The sequence below is a fragment of the Syngnathus floridae genome, chromosome 5 (genome assembly GCF_059516105.1).
Source record: "Syngnathus floridae isolate MCC-2025c chromosome 5, RoL_Sflo_1.0, whole genome shotgun sequence".
Lineage (NCBI taxonomy): Eukaryota > Metazoa > Chordata > Actinopteri > Syngnathiformes > Syngnathidae > Syngnathus > Syngnathus floridae.
The window spans coordinates 18936376-18954170 of NC_142417.1; the positions used below are offsets into that span (position 1 = coordinate 18936376).

Below are 17795 nucleotides of genomic sequence, written 5' to 3' on the forward strand. Positions count from 1 at the left end.
GTGGGCAATTAATTTTTACAAGGGGCCACATGAAAAACCTGAGTTGTGTCAGAGGGCCACACCTACGATAACTTAAACCCGCTCAATTTTCTTCCATTGTAAAATGCACTAAATTATTTTAAATAGTTGGTACTGGTAATTAGAAGAATACAATTATTCTGTTTGTATTTATATTAAGCTATGTGAAATTGTGGTGTATAGGTCAAATAAAAAAAATCATTAATCAGTACAATTTATTCTTAACTTCTTTAACTTTTCCTCAAATGACAAAGCCGCTGCATCTCTGGGTGTGAAGTTTGATAAAAAGTCCTTGTTGGGCTTGCAGTTTTGCTAGCAATCCATCAGCCTCTGATGCGCCCTGTTTATCAGACAGATGTATTTTTTCTCATGCTTGGTCGTGTGGTGGCGACTCAAATTATATTCTTTAAACACAGCGACCTGTGTACCACAAATCAGGCACACGGCTTTACCTTTCATTTCTGGAAAGAAATACTTGGCAGTCCATGTCTTGTTGAAAACACGGCGCTCCTTGTCAACTTTTCTTTTCTGAGGGTCAGCACACATTTCTCGGGCAGCATTACTTTGCACTGTTCACCTTCACGCACAGCTCACATACACGTACGCTACACGGAAGTACGACGCCTTTCAAAGTAAAAGCAAAACAGTTGTATTGCACGCACGACACAATTATTATTTTTTTTAATTAAGTAGTAATCAAATATAATTTACGATTGGCCTCATGCGGGCCGGAAAGGGACGCTCAAAGGGCCGGATGTGGCCCGCGGGCCGTAATTTGCCCAGGTCTACTCTCGAGGGTAGGACTGCATCCAATAGTCTTCTCTGGAATGGTGATATTCACTGAATCTTGAATAATCTTGATTAAAATGTCATATGCTTCATTAGGAATCCTACAAGTGTAGACTGGATCCCAGAACTTTGTGAGTGTACAGCAAAATGTTGTAATATTCTTACATTTACAATTTTAGTATTTATTCTAGTGATTGGAGGTGAAGACCGCTTACTTGAGCCCCAAAATAATACAATGAGAAAATTATCTGTAAACCTCCTATTGCCAATTTAGTACTTTGTATGTTTGTTATAAAATGATCAATGATTGTTTTTGATGACTTGGTCACACTAGTAAAGCAATTAATAGTGGGGAAGAAAGAGGAGGAATGAATAGTGTTAATGAAGTCTTGTTTAGCTCCATCTTCCTTGGATATGTCAATATTGACATCACCAAGGAGGATGCAGTCTTTTTTCAGGTTGTTTACTTTGTGCAAGAGATCATTCAGCTTGGAACAGAAAGTGTTTAAAGGAGAGTCTGGAGGGCATTAGATAACACCAGCAATGACAGATTAGCATTATTCTTGATCTCTATAAAAATAAAATCACAATGTTCATCTTCCAAGGTGAGATCACACATCTTTACTTGGAATGTGGTTTTAACAGAGACAAATCCCTTCACCTGTCCTATTGGGTCTGCAACATTGCGTGGACATCGGGGACGGTGCCTCTGGTTTGGCAGACTGGGGTGGTGGTTACCCTCTTTAAGAAGGGGGACCGGAGGGTGTGTTCCAATTACAGGGGAATCACACTCCTCAGCCTCCCTGGTAAGGTCTCCATCGGGAGGTCGAACCTCGGATTCAGGAGGAGCAGTGTGGCCTTCGTCATGGCCGTGGAACAGTGGACCAGCTCTACACCCTCGGCAGGATCCTCGAGGGTGCATGGGAGTTCGCCCAACCAGTCCACATGTGTTTTGTGGACTTGGAGAAGGCGTTCGACCATGTCCCTCGGGAGGTTCTGTGGAGGGTGCTTCGGGAGTACGGGGTGCCAGGCCAACTGCTAAGGGCGGTTCGGTCCCTGTATCACCGATGCCAGAGTTTGGTCCGCATTTCGAGTAGTAAGTCGGATTCGTTCCCAGTGAGGGTTGGACTCCGCCAAGGCTGCCCTTTGTCACCGATTCTGTTCATAATTTTTACGGACAGAATTTCTAGGCGCAGCCGAGGCGTTGAGGGTGTCCGGTTTGGGGACCTCAGCATCACGTCTCTGCTTTTTGCAGACGACGTGGTGCTGTTGGCTTCTTCAAGCCGTGATCTCCAGCGTTCATTGGAGCAGTTCGCAGCTGAGTGTGAAGCGGTCGGGATGAGGGTCAGCACCTCCAAATCCAAGTCCATGGTCCTCAGTCGGAAAAGGGTGGAATGCCCGCTCCGGATCGAGGATGAGATCCTGCCCCAAGTGGAGGAGTTCAAGTATCTTAGGGTCTTGTTCACGAGGGCAGATTGGAGCGCGAGATTGACAGGCGGACTGGTCCAGCATTGGCAGCAATGCGGACTCTGTACCGGTCCGTCGTAGTGAAGAGAGAGCTGAGCCAAAAGGCAAAGCTCTCGATTTACCGGTCGATCTATGCTCCTACCCTCACCTACGGTCACGAGCTATGTCGTGACCGAAAGAACGAGATCCAGGATACAAGCAGCCGAAATGCATTTCCTCCGGGTTCTCTCTTAGGGATATGGTGAGAAGCTCGGTCATCCGGGAGAGACTCGGAGTAGAGCCGCTGCTCCTCCACGTTCAGAGGAGCCAGATGAGGTGGGTCGGGCATCTCATCAGGATGCCTCCTGGACGCCTCCCTGGGGAGGTGTTCCGCGCATGTCCCACCGGTAGGAGACCCCGGGGACGACCCAGGACGCGCTGGAGAGACTATGTCTCCCAGCTGGCCTGGGAACGCCTTGGGTCCCCCGGGATGAGCTGGATGAAGTGGCTCGGGAGAGGGATGTCTGGGAGTCCCTCCTAAAGCTGCTGCCCCCGCGACCCGTTCCCGGACAAGCGGAAGAAGATGGATGGATGGAATTTTATCAAACCATCCGTGTCACTCCAAATCTTTAAATCAACGGAATCTTTGTCTTGTGTCACTTAAAACACACACACACACACACACACACACACACACACACACACACACACACACACACACACACACACACACACACACACACACACACACGGCTGTTGATGCTGGAAAGACTACGTGCGCTGCTGACGTCAGACTAGATATAGCAAATAAATGTAACGTAAAGAACAATTTTAACACACCATCCGTAACACTCTAAATCATTAAATCCATCGGAATATTTATCCTCTGTGTAAAAAAAAATAAAATGAAAAAAATACACAGCTGTTGACGGCGGACTACGTGGGCTGCTGACGCCAGACTAGATATATCAAATACATGTAATCTAAACAAGAATTTTAAGGAACCATCCGTGTCACTCCAAATCATTGAATCCACCGGAATATTCATTCTCTGTGTGAAAAAAAACAAAACAATAAAAACAGCTGTCGATTCCGGACCTACGTGCGCCATCAGCCTCGTCCTCAGCTGCGGCCCCAATTAGTCCACAGATCTAGTACATAACTATATTGTAGCTTTACCAAAGTACCAGGCAGGACGTGGGTTTGGTAACCGGCTCTTTATTTCACAAATCAACAGTTCAACATATGAACCAACACACGCAAGTGCCCTGTATCGCACAAGTACAAGTCGCCCCCTCACCCAAACTATGAAAAAAAACACGATTTATAGTCCGAAAAATACGGTAACTGTCTTCGTAGATTGATGTTTCAATACCATTCCACTGCTAGAAGAATATCATTGCCATTTTAAATTAGTTTGAGTAAATTCCATGGCATTTGTGGTCTTTTAGTGCTGCTATTTTGAAATATTCATGTCAAACAGAACATGGGGTTAGTAAAATCACATATTTTATGTATTCAAAATAAAAAAGTGTGGGTTTTTTGTGTTTACATTTCCTTACTTATATGATAATGCTGCTGTGATAATGTTGTCACTGATAATAGTGAAATCAAATGTCCTTGTCATTTCGTCTTGAAATTACACATGTCACATTATTGACATGCAATGATGAAAACGCTTGTGTAATTCTGCTCAACTGCTTCATGGCAAATAAAATAAAACAATACTGAGAGGTGAAAATTTGGCAGGAGAGTATTTGATGCAAGTAGAGGAAGTTTTACCTGCACCAGAGAGGCCTTTATATTGCTTGTTCTCTTCTCTGATTTATTGTGGACGACAGCGGACAGTTGAATAACCTGGCCTGGTGTGTAACCCTTCTTGTCAATCTGGGCTTTCAGTGTCACTGTGCCTGTTTTTAATAGCATGTAGCTGAATTCCTGGAGGACTGAAGAGGAGCAGGGACCCTGCAAAGAGCAAGGCCATTACATCACATTGGTGGCATATTTGTTAAACTACATTTACTTCCATATCTCTAAATCCTGCACTGTATGGGCCTGTACATGCTTGCTTCAAAAACAGATTTTAATTTCAATAAGACTATTTTTATTCACCTGGTTATATAAAGGATGAGAAACGCAAGTCTCTAAACTGCACTGTGTGACTAAGTGTCTGAACTTTTTTTCGTGACTATGCTTAAGATGTGTGATTCAACGAACACCCTTGACACTCTGTGGGTGATACAGAGCTCAATATCTGCAGTCGTCTCAATGAAAGCTAAATTGTCCAATACCTTTGTCCAAATTGTGTATTCTTAAAGCAAAAATAAATAGAATTCATGGCTCACCCATATGTCTGAAATTTTGTTTAAGTTGAGAGGGTCCAATAGATAGAATTCTTTTGCTGTGCTGTAATCTTTGGAAAAGCGTGGCGTGTCAACAAAAGCTCTTATTCTGTAAACTATTCTACCATAGTTGCCCTCGAACGATGTTGGAGCAGATTCTGTGGAAAAACATAAACAGAGAAAGGCACTGTGATTATTAAAACTATTTTATATTGAAAGTAGTAACTTCAACTACAGTAGTTTGGGTTGAGTAATTCTCCAATACTAAACACAACACAAAACTCACGTTTGAAATGGCAAATGGCTCACAAGGGTGGAGGGATGAACATCAGCCACTTTGACTGCATATGGGATGAAATCTAAAGAGTCTCTAAACGTTTACAAGAACACAATAAGTAGCTAGATTTGTCACTAGTCACTGTTTTGGGTAGTCATTAGAGGGGTCAGACTAGTCACTAAATACTATAACTACAGTTGCTAATTGTTCTGGCTCTGTTCAGAATTATTCACACATTCCCTCCCTGCTCACTATAGGAATCTTTATATACTGGACGACATAGTTCGTTCATTAGTCAACCAAAAACTAGTTTTTGAGTGCACTGTTAATTACGTGATTGCTGTTGAGTAATCACAGCATACAAAATCAATATCAGCTTGTGTAATAGCCATTGAACATTTTATTTTTCAAAGTTGTCTGTTTTGCAGAATACTACTACTCAAAAATTACTTTGTGAAAAACAGTGTTTGATGCCATGAATGCAACACTCGCATAGCCTACCCACATTGCTAACAGTGTTGTTTTTAAGTGTAGCTAGTGGTGCTAAAAACAGGAGTAGTGGCATCTTTGAAATGTAAAATGAAATGAAATGCATGAAAACCATCTATTTAACCCTGTCTGGACTGATAAAATACTTGCTCATTTTACCATCAAGTTACTATATAGTACGAGTGGGACGGGAGGAAAGGTGGGTGAAATGTCTTGCCCAAGAAAACACGACGACACATGACTTAGACCAGGGGTCTCAAACTCAATTTACCTAGGGGCCGCTGGAGGTAGAGTCTGGGTGAGGCTGGGCCGCATCAAATATTCCACAAAAAAAAGGCTTTAAGTATTCAAAACAAAAGGTCAACTGAACCAATCTTCTCAATCTTAACAAGTCAGAACATGCAGAACATGAACAGTTCTTCAGAACATAGGCTTCATTTACTTCCTCCGAATCCTTGCTGCCAGAGACTTGGCAGCGCTTCCTCTCACACAGCTGAGCTACATTTGGCTTGAGGGAGGAGGCAACTGAGACCCTCAGTATGGCTTTAAGGTGCTCATCATTAAGTCTGGACCTGAATTTTGACTTATTGAAGGTCATTGTGGAGAAGAGCCTTTCACACAGATAGGTGCTGCCAAAAAGGCACATGGTCCGCTTGAACATTCTGGAAAGCTTAGGGAAGGTGGGGGGCAGTTTTCTCAAATATTGTCCAAGCTCCACTGTTTTTCCACTCACCTCCCTGAACTTGGCTTTGAGGTCAGTATTGCACTGCAGGTCAATTAGCTCCATCTGCAGGACAGAGGGGGCATCCTCCACATCAAAGGAGAAGGGGTCAGCAAAAATCTGAAAAGTGGCTCTGTGTGTCTTGAAGTCTGCAAACCTCTGATCAAATTCTTCCTGTAGCTTTCCAATGGTATCAGCATACCGTAATTTCCGGACTATAAGCCGCACCGGACTATAAGCCGCACCAGCTAAAATTTGGGGATATTTTAGTTTTTTTCTTACATAAGCCGCACCGGACTATAAGCCGCACGTGCACATGAGTTTTTTACAAAGAAAGACAGTACACAGAAAGCCTTTTTAAAGTTTTAATAACATACTTTAACCTGTCTTTCTAAACATTGCCTGTGACGCAGCAGTAGTACCGCAGCAACACGGAAGTGTGCACTGCTTTGTGTAATCTCTGAGTCACATGGCAGAGTAAGAGAAAGGGTTTAGAGTCCTTTGACGCAGGTCACGTAGCATGCATTCCTACTAAAGCTCATAATAGTCACAAGCAACACAGCCAGAATAAGCAGCAGCCATAGTAGTGTTTCAAAATAGTATTTTTGTTGTTGTTTTTTTCTTCAAGATACCGCACAACAATGGTCCACAGCCTTTTTACGAGTGTATAAAAGTGATCAAGTCATCACAAAAATCACGAAAAAAATCTTATATAAGCCGCACCTGTCTATAAGCCGCAGGGTTCAAAATTTTGGAAAAAAGTCGCGGCTTATAGTCCGGAAATTACGGTACTTCTCACCACTGAATGTTGTGCCTGAATTCATGAGTGCCTTGCATGCTGGGAAATGGCAGAGGTTTGTCTGGAAAAGCTGGGCTTTCCATAACACAAGTTTTTTAGAGAATACTCTGACATTGTCATATGCAGCACTGACAAGCTGGTCCTGACCTTGTAACGTCTTGTTCAGTACATTCAGCTCCTGTGTGACGTCAACAAGAAAAACTAAGTCCATTAGACATTTAGGATCATTTAGCACAGGAACAGTCATCCCATCCTTATCCATGAAGGCTTTCACTTCTGCTTTTAACTCAAAAAAACCTCTTCAAGACCTTCCCCCTTCTGAGCCAACGTACCTCGCTGAAGTAGAGCACGTCCTCATATTCTGACTCTATTTCCGCCAAAAAGTCGCGGAACTGCCGATGCTTTAAAGCCCTGGATCTGTTGATGATTTTCACAACGTCAGACATCACATTGTCAAACCTCATGATCTTGCTGCAAAGGGCCTGCTGGTGGATAATGCAGTGCAGAGCAATGGCATCTTCCACACCCTCCGCTTCCAGTTTCCTTTGAACAAGCGCCACAAGTCCATTTTTCCTCCCTGTCATTGACGGCGCTCCGTCGGTAGTTATTCCAGCCAAACGCTTCCATTGTAAGCCGGCATCCTCAATGGAATCACACAGCTGGCGGAATATCTCCTGGGCAGTGGTCTGGCCATGCATTGCAATCACTGAGAGCAACTCCTCCGTAACTTCAAAATTGTTATCAAAGCCACGGACATATATTGCGAGCTGCGCCATGTTAGTGACATCTGTGCTCTCATCAAGAGCAAGTGAGTATGAATGGAAATGTTTAGCTTTCTCACGCAGTTGATCATAAATGTTGCCTGCCACTGTGTTGGCTGAAAAGCTGATGTTACTAAACTGAGCCTTTTTTTCCAGGCAGACTATACTTGCAGCCTGTAACATGCACTGTTTGATGAACTTGCTGTCTTTGAATGGCTTCCCTGCTTTAGCAATCATCTCACTCACCACGTAGCTAGCTTTGATAGCCGCTTCACTCTCTTTGCTTGCTTTTTTTGAAAAAATCTTGTTGCCTCAGTAGACATGTTTTAAGTTCGGCACCCGGTCCTCTCGCTCATCTCCCAGGTATTTTCCATACTCCTCAGCATGTTTAGTTGAGTAATGACGTCTGATGTTATACTCCTTGTGCACCGCAACTTTATCCATGCATATTAGACACGTTGGGATGCCCCTGTGCTCAACCAAAAAATATTCCGTCTCCCACTTCTCCTGAAATTGTCTGTGCTCATCGCCAATTTTTCTCTTCACAGCAGGTTTTGAAAAAGACATGACTGGGGCTGACAAAAAACGTATAGCACTAGGTGACAAGATATATTTTCCCTCCACTTGTTCATCCAAACATATTCAAGTGACCAGTTGTTAATTCGCGCTGTTGTCACGAGCCTGAGCTACAGGAGCCCAAAGGTGTTAAAAAAAATATAAAACCCCCAGATGCATGTGAGAAAAAATGCGCGGGCTGCACTAACACAAAGATTTGATTTCAGGCAGGGGGCCACAAAACATTGTCCTAAGGGCCGCAATTGGCCCGCAGGCCGCAGGTTTGAGACCCCTGACTTGGACAAAACAGGATTCGAACAACTGACACTCTGGTTAAAGAACAATTGCTCTACCTCTGAGCCACAGCCATACCATGCTAGTGGGACCCCACATTGACTGTCTGCAATTATTTACAGTATTAGCACACACCATGGGAATGTATTCCTTTTACAGTTCCTTGGGGTTGTTAACTGTTTTTCAAGATCTATAATTATAGATGTAGAGCTCTTACCTGGAATAAGAAACTTGAACGGAAAAGTGTGAAGTCCTTGTTTCAGAGTTCCTGTATGCAATGGAAAGAAATGGAAGACAGCATCAAAACAAAAACTCGATGTTAATAGATTCTGGGCTGTGGAATTTAGAAAACAATTGAAAACAATTAATTTAGTTAATTTGGCTGCAAGCTAAATTCTCACGGTATTGTGAGTTCAAAAAACCGTGAGATTCCATCTTGTCCCCAGCACGCTGATTTTCTCAGAGCCAAAACACTGGTGGTGCAAACCAAACAAAGCAACACTGTTTGCTGTGTGAGGCTGTGACGAAAACAAGAATCACCGAGGCCAGGGGAAATGAACAAACCAAACTTGGGGACAATTGCATGGACGTTGCAATTAATTCTATTCTCGCTGTTTTCAAAACGCCCTTTATCCACATATTTACATTAGACAAATGACAATTATCACAAAATGCCATGATGTCAGAACCCTAAAGACATCAGCTGGTCAAAACAAGGTGCATGCCGGTGACAATATAGTCATCTTTTGTTGTGATGGTTTTAGAATCGACCTCTTTGGCACTCGTAATGAGCTCGGTAGCTTGAGCTATGCCGTTATCTTGCTGTAACCCTTCTCTTGCATTCCCTTTTCCATGAAACTCTTTGCACATAAATACATATTAGTTGATTTCAGTTTAGACTGCAAGGTCACACATTATTACACAGACTAGACAGAGTAGGTGTAGGTGTAGCCTTGTAGGTGGGCGGCCAAGAGTATAAAGGTAGGAATCCTCGAGGTGGGGGTTAGACCTTCTTCCGCAATCTTGCAGAAAAGGCTCCACAGCTGTGTCTTGGCATACATTAAATAGTTCAACTGAGAAAGCAGCCACCTGATAATTATAATTATAGAATAGCAAGCATTAAAAATAAAGAACTGGAAAAATATGATAATTAGTTAAAGCAATAGTTTGTAGATGTGCACAAATTGCCGCATCGCACAAACATCTCGAAGCATTGTACTGTATGTTTTGCCTTTCCTGAGCAGATCACAGTGGAGTGGTCCCAGATTGATAATGTGAAGACTTCAAGCGATTCACAGATTAAGCTGGTATACCCACAAATAATGTCTACAAAGCACATGTACTAAAAATAAATAAAAAGTATTAAAAAATGATGTATTATCTGAGGGCGGGCTACCATACCTTTGTCTGCCACAGACACCGTATTGTTGAAGTACTGTTCCTCCTCTGTCCATGTTGTTTCATTTACTTTGTTGGTGATGCCACAGAAACCATTGCAGTTCACCTTAACAGCTGAAAATGACAAATTACATGATATAGATTGAGAGATAGCTAGACAGATAGATATCGTGAATCCCGGACTATAAGTCGCTCCAGAGTACAAGTCGCACCAGTCATAAAATATATAATAAAGAAAAAAAATCATATACCGTAATTTATGGAGTATAAGTCGCGGTTTTTTCATAGTTTGGGTGGGGGCGCGACTTATACTCAGGAGCGACTTATATATGTTTCTTTTCACAAATTTTTACTTGATCATTAAGACATCACTTACTTACAAGTATAGTTCACCACTTCCCATGTTATTTTTAGTATAGTTGATCACTTCACATGCTTTTATATCTTTATCTTGAACATATTCAAAACATAAAAAATAGAGAAAACATCAAATAAAGATATTAACACTTTAAAGCACCATATCCAAGTCCACTGCCTGCTGTATGTACACTTGCTCCATTTTTGCTCCTCTCATATTTATTATTATTATTTATTATTATTTGTTTATTTATCATTTATTCAACACTCTTATTTATTCATTGTTTGTGCCTTCTTGGGTTTTTTTGTGTTGCTTGTATGCATATAGTGGGATAGTGGGAACGTAATTTCAATCTCTTTGTGTGTCTTGGTATATGAAAAAAAAAAAAAGATCGACAATAAAGCAGACTTTGACTTTGATAAAACAACCAAATAAACAAAACAAAAAACTACATTTGATAAAAATTATATTTTCAGACGAAACTGAATGAGGGCGCTCTAAATTTCACCGTTGGCCGTGACTCATCAACTGGGTGGGCTTAAGAAAAATGGCACCAAAAACAAACTCATATTTTGCAGGTTACAAACTTCAAGTTGTAAAATATGCAGCTGAAAACAGTAATCAAGCAGCAGAAAGAAAGTTTGGAGAACCGTGATGTACCAATAGATTACTATTTCAAGTGACGTCAGTGGCACGGCGCGGCGTGGCGGTTGTTTACATAAAGGACAAACGTACCCACGTACGGACTACCGGCATCATTAGCGGTGATCATTTCTAAGTGACACGGAGGACAAAGAGTTTGAAGGAATTAAGGATTTGGAGTGACATAGAAGGTTTGAATAACTATTATGGCTTTTACACACGCCCGCTCCTACTCTACTGAGTCGGGGGCCGGCGCTCGGCCGAGTGGCTGTCCGCAGACGGTGCATGGGGCTCGGACATGGCTATTACGCACGCCCGGTCCTATTGTATGGAGCTCTCTTCCACATCGGTGGCTGGAAGTCCACGCCGCCACGCACTTGGAAGTTTGTTTTGTTAAATAAAGAGCCGTTTACCAAACCCACATCTTTCCTTGTACTTTGTTAACGCTACAATATAGTCATATACTAGATCTGTGGAATAAAGACGAGGCTGACGTCAGGGCGCACGCGCGGCGATGTTGACAAAGGACGAGGAATTTGATCGATGGATTTAATGGATTTAAAGTGCACGGATGGTTTGATAATATTATTGCTTATATTAAAGTTATTTGAAATATAGTTTATCTATCGTTATATGAGCCTGTGGAATATTGTGCAATAAGTGCAAGCGCCCTCTGACGCGCGCACCCATTGTTGACAAAGAACGATCGATGGATTTAATAAATTGGAGTGACACCGATGATTATGAATTGGAGTGACACCGATGGTTTTATACACATGTTATTTATGTAATAGTTGTCCTAAATCACTCTATATGTTACGTCAGGCCCGTTCTCAGCTCCTCGTTTGTGTTTGTCATGTTAGCATACCTATCGTTTAGCCTGTTGCTATCGTATCGGACGATTGATGGATTTAATGAATTGGAGTGACACCAATGGTTTTATAAACATGTTATTCATGTAATAGTTGTCCTTAATCACTCTATATGTTACATCAGGCCCGTTCTCAGCTCTTTGTTTGTGTTTGTCACGTTAGCATACCTATCGTTTAGCCTGTTGTTGCTATCGTTTAGCCTGTTGTTGCTCGTTCATGACTGTTTTTGGTCTGGGATTTTGTCTAATAAATTGCCTCCCAAAATGCGACTTATACTCCGGAGCGACTTATATATGTTTTTTTTCCACTTTTTGGGGCATTTTATTGCTGGTGCGACTTATACTCCGGAGCGACTTATAGTCCGGAAAATACGGTACAGTAATCTCTCACTACATCGTGGTTCGATTATCACGGCTTCAGCACATCGCAGATTTTTTTCCCAAAAAAAACAAAATTCACAAATTCCAAATAAACCATCCAAATTGAGGAATTATGGCACGAAAGTTGCCCACACGCCAGCATAAGGCAGGGAGTATCCACACAATTGCAGTACGTACACTTATATCATTTTATAAAAAAAAGTTGTTATAATTTAATAAGAGTTCTAAAAACATATTTACTGTATTGTACCTTGTTGTAAAAATTGTTATAATAATGGAGTTCTAAAAACATATTTACAGTATGTCGTACACTTGTACCTTGTTATAAAAAGTTGTTATAATAAGAGTTCTAAAAACATATTTACAGTATGTATACTTTAGCTACATATACATGTCACACACACGCACGCACACGCACACGCACACGCACGCACGCGCGCGCGCGCACACACACGTATCATATTTATATTATTTATACATTATTTTCTGTATGTCATTTATACTACGTATCAATATAGTATTTACATGTTTAAAACTATTATTTAATGTTCTAATGATAACATATGCATTTGTATGGTTTAATATATACTTATTGATATACAGACAATGTATGCATGTTAAAAAAAAGGGTGACACTACTACGTGGAGTTTTACATATCGCGGGTGGTCTTGGAACCAATCATTCACAATAAACGAGGGATTACTGTATAAATCACCCCGGAGTATAAGCACTTTTGGGGAAAATTTATTTGACAAAATCCAACACCAAGAACAGCCATGAATAGGCAACAAGCTGAACAGTATGGTACGCTAACGTTACATAAACACATAAACGAGGAACTGAGAACGTGCCTGACGTAACATTTTAAAAGTTATTCAAATAACTATAACAGACAAAAAGTTTATTGAAGCATCTGTCAAATCATTAAATCCATCAAAATATTTATCCTCACTTATAAACAACGCCGCTGCTGACTCCGGAAGTACATGCGGCGTTGACGTCAGACTCATCGTCAGTTGCAGTTCCAATTATTCCATAAACTGTATATCAAATAACTATAACATAAATAACAATTTTATCGAACCGTCCGTGTCACTCCAAATCATTAAACCTCTCGAAATCTTCGTCCTCTGTGTCACTTAAAAAAAAACACCGCTGCTCACTCCGGAAGTACATAGAATAGAATAGAATAGAATAGAATAGAATAGAATAGAATAGAATAGAATAGAATAGAATAGAATAGAATAAAATAGAATAGAATAGAATGCTCTTTATTGTCATTTTACAATGCAATTGTACAACGAAATTGGAGAGCTTCTCCCTTTCCAGTGTAATAAGAATGAAGAAAAGAAATCCCAAAAAATAAACATTACAAAAATTAAGAAGTATAAAGGAAGTATAAAGAATAAAAGTGAAAGAATCTTATTTACAGTATGTACAATGTGACTATTTATGTATATTAACATGAATGAGGTATGTACAGGAAGTAAATAATAAATAGTTATTGCACGTAGTGTTAACAGCAGCAGTGACAGTGAAAGTATAAAGGTGCATTGGTGTATTATAGCTGGTGTTGTTTCCTCTCAGAGTTCAGTGTGGTGATGGCTCTTGGGAAGAAACAGTTTTTCAGTCTGGTAGTCCTGGTACTGATGCATATGTAGCGCCTCCCAGAAGGAAGCAGCCCAAACAGCTGGGGGCCGGGAATGTGTGTTGTCCTTGATGATATTGCGAGCTCTGCTGATGCACCGGGTGTTGTACTTATATGTCCGTCAGGGAGGGGAGAGGGCCAGAGTGTCCGGCTTTGTGACCAGAATGTCCGGGATGATTGTGTTGAAAGCTGAGCTGTAGTCCACAAAGTGCATTCTCGCGTAGCTCTGCTGCTGTTCCAAGTGACTCAACACAGCAAGCAGAGCTATGGTGATGGCGTCCTCCGTCGATCTGTTCGCCCGGTATGCGAACTGGTGGGGGTCAAGTGTGGGGGGAGGCAGTCCTTGATGTGCTGGAGAACCAGTCTCTCAAAGCACTTCATTATTGCCGAGGTGAGGGCAACAGGGCGGTAGTCGTTGAGGCTGGTTGGGGGTGACTTTTTCGGTATGGGGATTATTGTGGCTGACTTCAGGAAGGTGGAGATGACTGCTTGGGCCAGCGAGAGGGTGAAGATCCTGCAGAATATCTGGGAGTGCTGGGCTCTGAGCACTTTACCAGGTACTCCGTCTGGACCGGGAGCCTTCCTGGGGTTTACTGCCTGGAGCCCACGCCTCACCTCCTGCTCCTCTACAGTGAGTGGAGGGCTGCTGGGATCTGATGGGGGTGGGGGCAGGGCTACAGCAGGTGAGTGAGTCTGTGGTGATTCAAAGCGGGCAAAGAAGCAATTAAGCTCCTCTGCCAGCGACTCACTTGGGTCTGACGTCACATCACAGCCCCTGAAGTTGGTGATGGTCTGGATGCCCTGCCACACATCTCGTGCTCTGTTGCTGGCGAGGTGGGACTCCATCTTCCTCATATAGTCCGCTTTGGCTTTTGTAATCCCTTTCTTCAGGTCAGCCCGAGTTGAGCTGTAAAGGGCTCTGTTGCCTGACCTGAAGGCAGAGTCGCGGGCCCTGAGGAGTGAGCGGACCTGGCTGGTCATCCAGGGTTTCTGGTTGGGAAGGACCTGGATGGTTTTGTCCATGGATACAGTTCCCACACAGAACTTGATGTAGTCCAGAACTGTCCCTGTGAACACAGCCAGGTCTTGGTGGTGAAATAAGTCCCAGTCCGTCTTTTGAAGGCAATACTGGAGTTGGCTGTGTGCATTTCCAGGCCAAGTTGTTACAATCCTTGTGGTGGGCCTGGATCTGCGTCTGAGTACTGAAATCCCCCAGTAGAACGATGGAGTCCCCAGAAGGAGCGCTCTCCAGCACTTCTTCCAAGGACTCCAAAAAGGGTGGGTACTCTGAGCTGCCGTATTGTGCATAGACACAACCAATAGTCAGGACCCGTCCCCACACCCGAAGGCGGAGGGAGGCTACCTTCTTGTTCACCGGGGTGAACACCAATGTGCAGGCACCAAGCCGGGGGGCAATAAGTATACCCAGACCTGCTCGACGCCTCTCACCGTGGGCAATTCCAGAGGGGAAGAGAGTCCAGCCCCTGTCGAGAGGGCTTGTAACAGAACGCAAACTGTGTGGAGGCAAGTCCGACTATGTCTAATCGGAACTTTTCTTCCTCGCGCACCACCTCGGGCTCCTTTCCAGCCAAAGAGGTGACATTCCACGTCCCAAGAGCCAGCTTCTGCAGCCGGGGATCGGACCCCTTAAGTTCCCGCCCTTGGCCGCGACCCAGCTCACTTTGCACCCAACCCCTTTGACCCACAGGTGGTGAACCCATGGGAAGGGGGACCCACGTTTCCTTTTCGGGCTGTGCTCGGCCGGGCCCCATGGGCGAAGGCCCAGCCGGGTGCAGCCCAGATGCTCGCCTTCAAGCCCCATCTCCAGGCCTGGCTCCAGAGTGGGGCCCCGGTGATTGGCCACCGGGCGAGGGAAAACTAAGTTCATATATTTTCTTCATGAGGGATTTTTGTGAGCCGTGCTTTGTCTGGCCCCTCACAGAGGACCCTTTTGCCATGGGTGACCCGACTGGGGGCTTGAAGCCCCAGACAACATGGCTCCTAGGATCATTGGGACACACAAACCCCTCCACCACGATAATATGACGACTCACTGATATATATATATATATATATATATATATACAGAGAGAGAGAGCGACAGAGAGAGAGAGAGAGAGAGACAGTAAGCTTGAGATACGCGATGCTCGCTCAAACGAAGAGTGAGCGGGGTGACTCACATCACACACATATACATACATATATACAGAGAGAGAGAGAGAGAGAGAGAGAGAGAGAGCGAGAGACCCACAGTAATCCCTCACTACTTTGCGCTTCACCTATCGTGGCCTCGGTGCATCGTGGATTTTTATGAAAACAAATATTACGGATATATTTGATGCATCGCGGCTGTTTGCGGTGTCACCTGGAGCGTGGGGCTTTCTCTGCCCATATGACTATACAGCACACTATAGGCCAGGAGAGAAGACGAGACAAATGGGATCATGTTTATCTGTATCCTTGCCGCTGATTGGCTTAGAACTGTAAGAGCAGTTCTAACCACTCTTTATCTCAGCCTCCCACAGTTGCGCTACGTATCCACTCTTCCACTTTGTTCACATCAGCAGAATCTCATATTGGCACTTCCTTTTGTCACGAACAAGGCAGGACAACCAAATGCAACACGGGCTCACACAAAGTTTAAAGGGGACAAGGAGGGCTGGAATGCTGGGCCGCATATACTCCTTTTGAATATTAAAATGACCATTAGCTACTGAAGAGAGAGCAACAGCAATGTGTACATATTTTGTGAGGTTAGACAATCTCATATACGTTTTAATGTTGCATATGTGTGCAAATCTTCTCATTATTTTATATAAACATAACTGCTCAATCAGAACACGAAGACAACACACACACACAGACGCACGCGCGCACAAACGCACGCACGCACGCACGCACACGCACACGCACACGCACACGCACACGCACACACACACACACACACACACACACACACACACACACACACACACACACACACACACACACACGCAGGGGGTGATGCCCCACACTCACAGATACCAAATGGTCAGGTGACATTGTCCCGCCTTTTCTGGACAGTATAAAACAAGCTGACCTGGAGAAGGAAACTGTTGTTTCATCTGCTGCCGTACCTCGTGTACTGGCCGCCATTAAACAACCCAAGCTCTTGCCAATAATGAACCAACTCATACTCCACATCTGTTTTTCCTGGCTCAACAACAGACATCCCAAACAACATGCAACACGACTTAGCTACAAATTGTTAATGCCCTTTATTCGGCAAACCTGTAGTGTTTTTTCCCAACTGGGATGCATTAATTAAAAAAAAAAAAAGTTTCTATTTTAAAGATAGTACTCCCAATAGTAATTCTAAATATAAAACTCAACCCATGCATATCACTAGGATCCCTCAACAAAAAATAAAAGTATATTCTGCTACCACCAGTAAAGCATTGTCTAGCCAGCCGTCTTTCGTTCCGCAGTAAATTCAACTGAGGTTTCACTTCCTTGTTTTGCGACACACTATTTTCCCCTCTCGATGACAAGAAAACCCTGAGTAACCTGTGTACTGACTTACCTTTACATAGAAGCTTTTGGCCCGCCTTGATCGTCACGGCTCCTGTGATAGACTCTCCAGGGGTGTAAAGTTCTTTACTGTTGTCAAATGTGATCTGAAATAATTCAATTTTGCCCATGTTTGTCCCGATCCGACAAGACGGCGACAGTCACCTGTGCGATCCAACCCGTTTCAAGACCGCCCCTTTGGGCACGTCACAACATTCTCAAGGTGGCTTGAGTCACCACCACGGTATCCAACCTGCGTGAAGCTGGTGAAGCCCCACCCCACGCAAAATTATAAAAATTATATTATAAAAAATAGTTTGTTTCGTTTGTGCTTCATTTGTGGTGGTTTGTGCCGTAAAAAGTTTCGTTTGTGCTGCAATGGTGTTTTAGTTATGAAAGATTATTTTATAGGTCATCCAGAGTTCACCCAGCCCCCCATCTGCTCCAAATAAACTC

General features: G+C 43.2%; 1 protein-coding gene across 3 annotated transcripts in view; it reads right to left on the reverse strand.

Moving 5' to 3' along the window:
* Positions 1-17593, reverse strand: part of arrdc1a (arrestin domain containing 1a) — a 46595-nt gene extending 29002 nt beyond the window's left edge. The window contains exons 1-5 of one of the 3 annotated variants that reach the window (XM_088375083.1): positions 17353-17593; positions 9893-10003; positions 8709-8759; positions 4599-4753; positions 4036-4218 (exon numbers count right to left, since the gene is read on the reverse strand). In XM_088375083.1, coding sequence (XP_088231209.1) covers positions 4036-4218; positions 4599-4753; positions 8709-8759; positions 9893-10003; positions 17353-17470 — 618 coding nt within the window. In that variant the 5' untranslated portion in view covers positions 17471-17593. Of the gene's footprint in view, positions 1-4035; positions 4219-4598; positions 4754-8708; positions 8760-9892; positions 10004-16869; positions 17259-17352 lie in introns of those variants that run through there. The other 2 variants (XM_088375081.1, XM_088375082.1) reach the window with 2 other exon arrangements.
* Between the last annotated feature and the right edge of the window lie 202 nt (positions 17594-17795).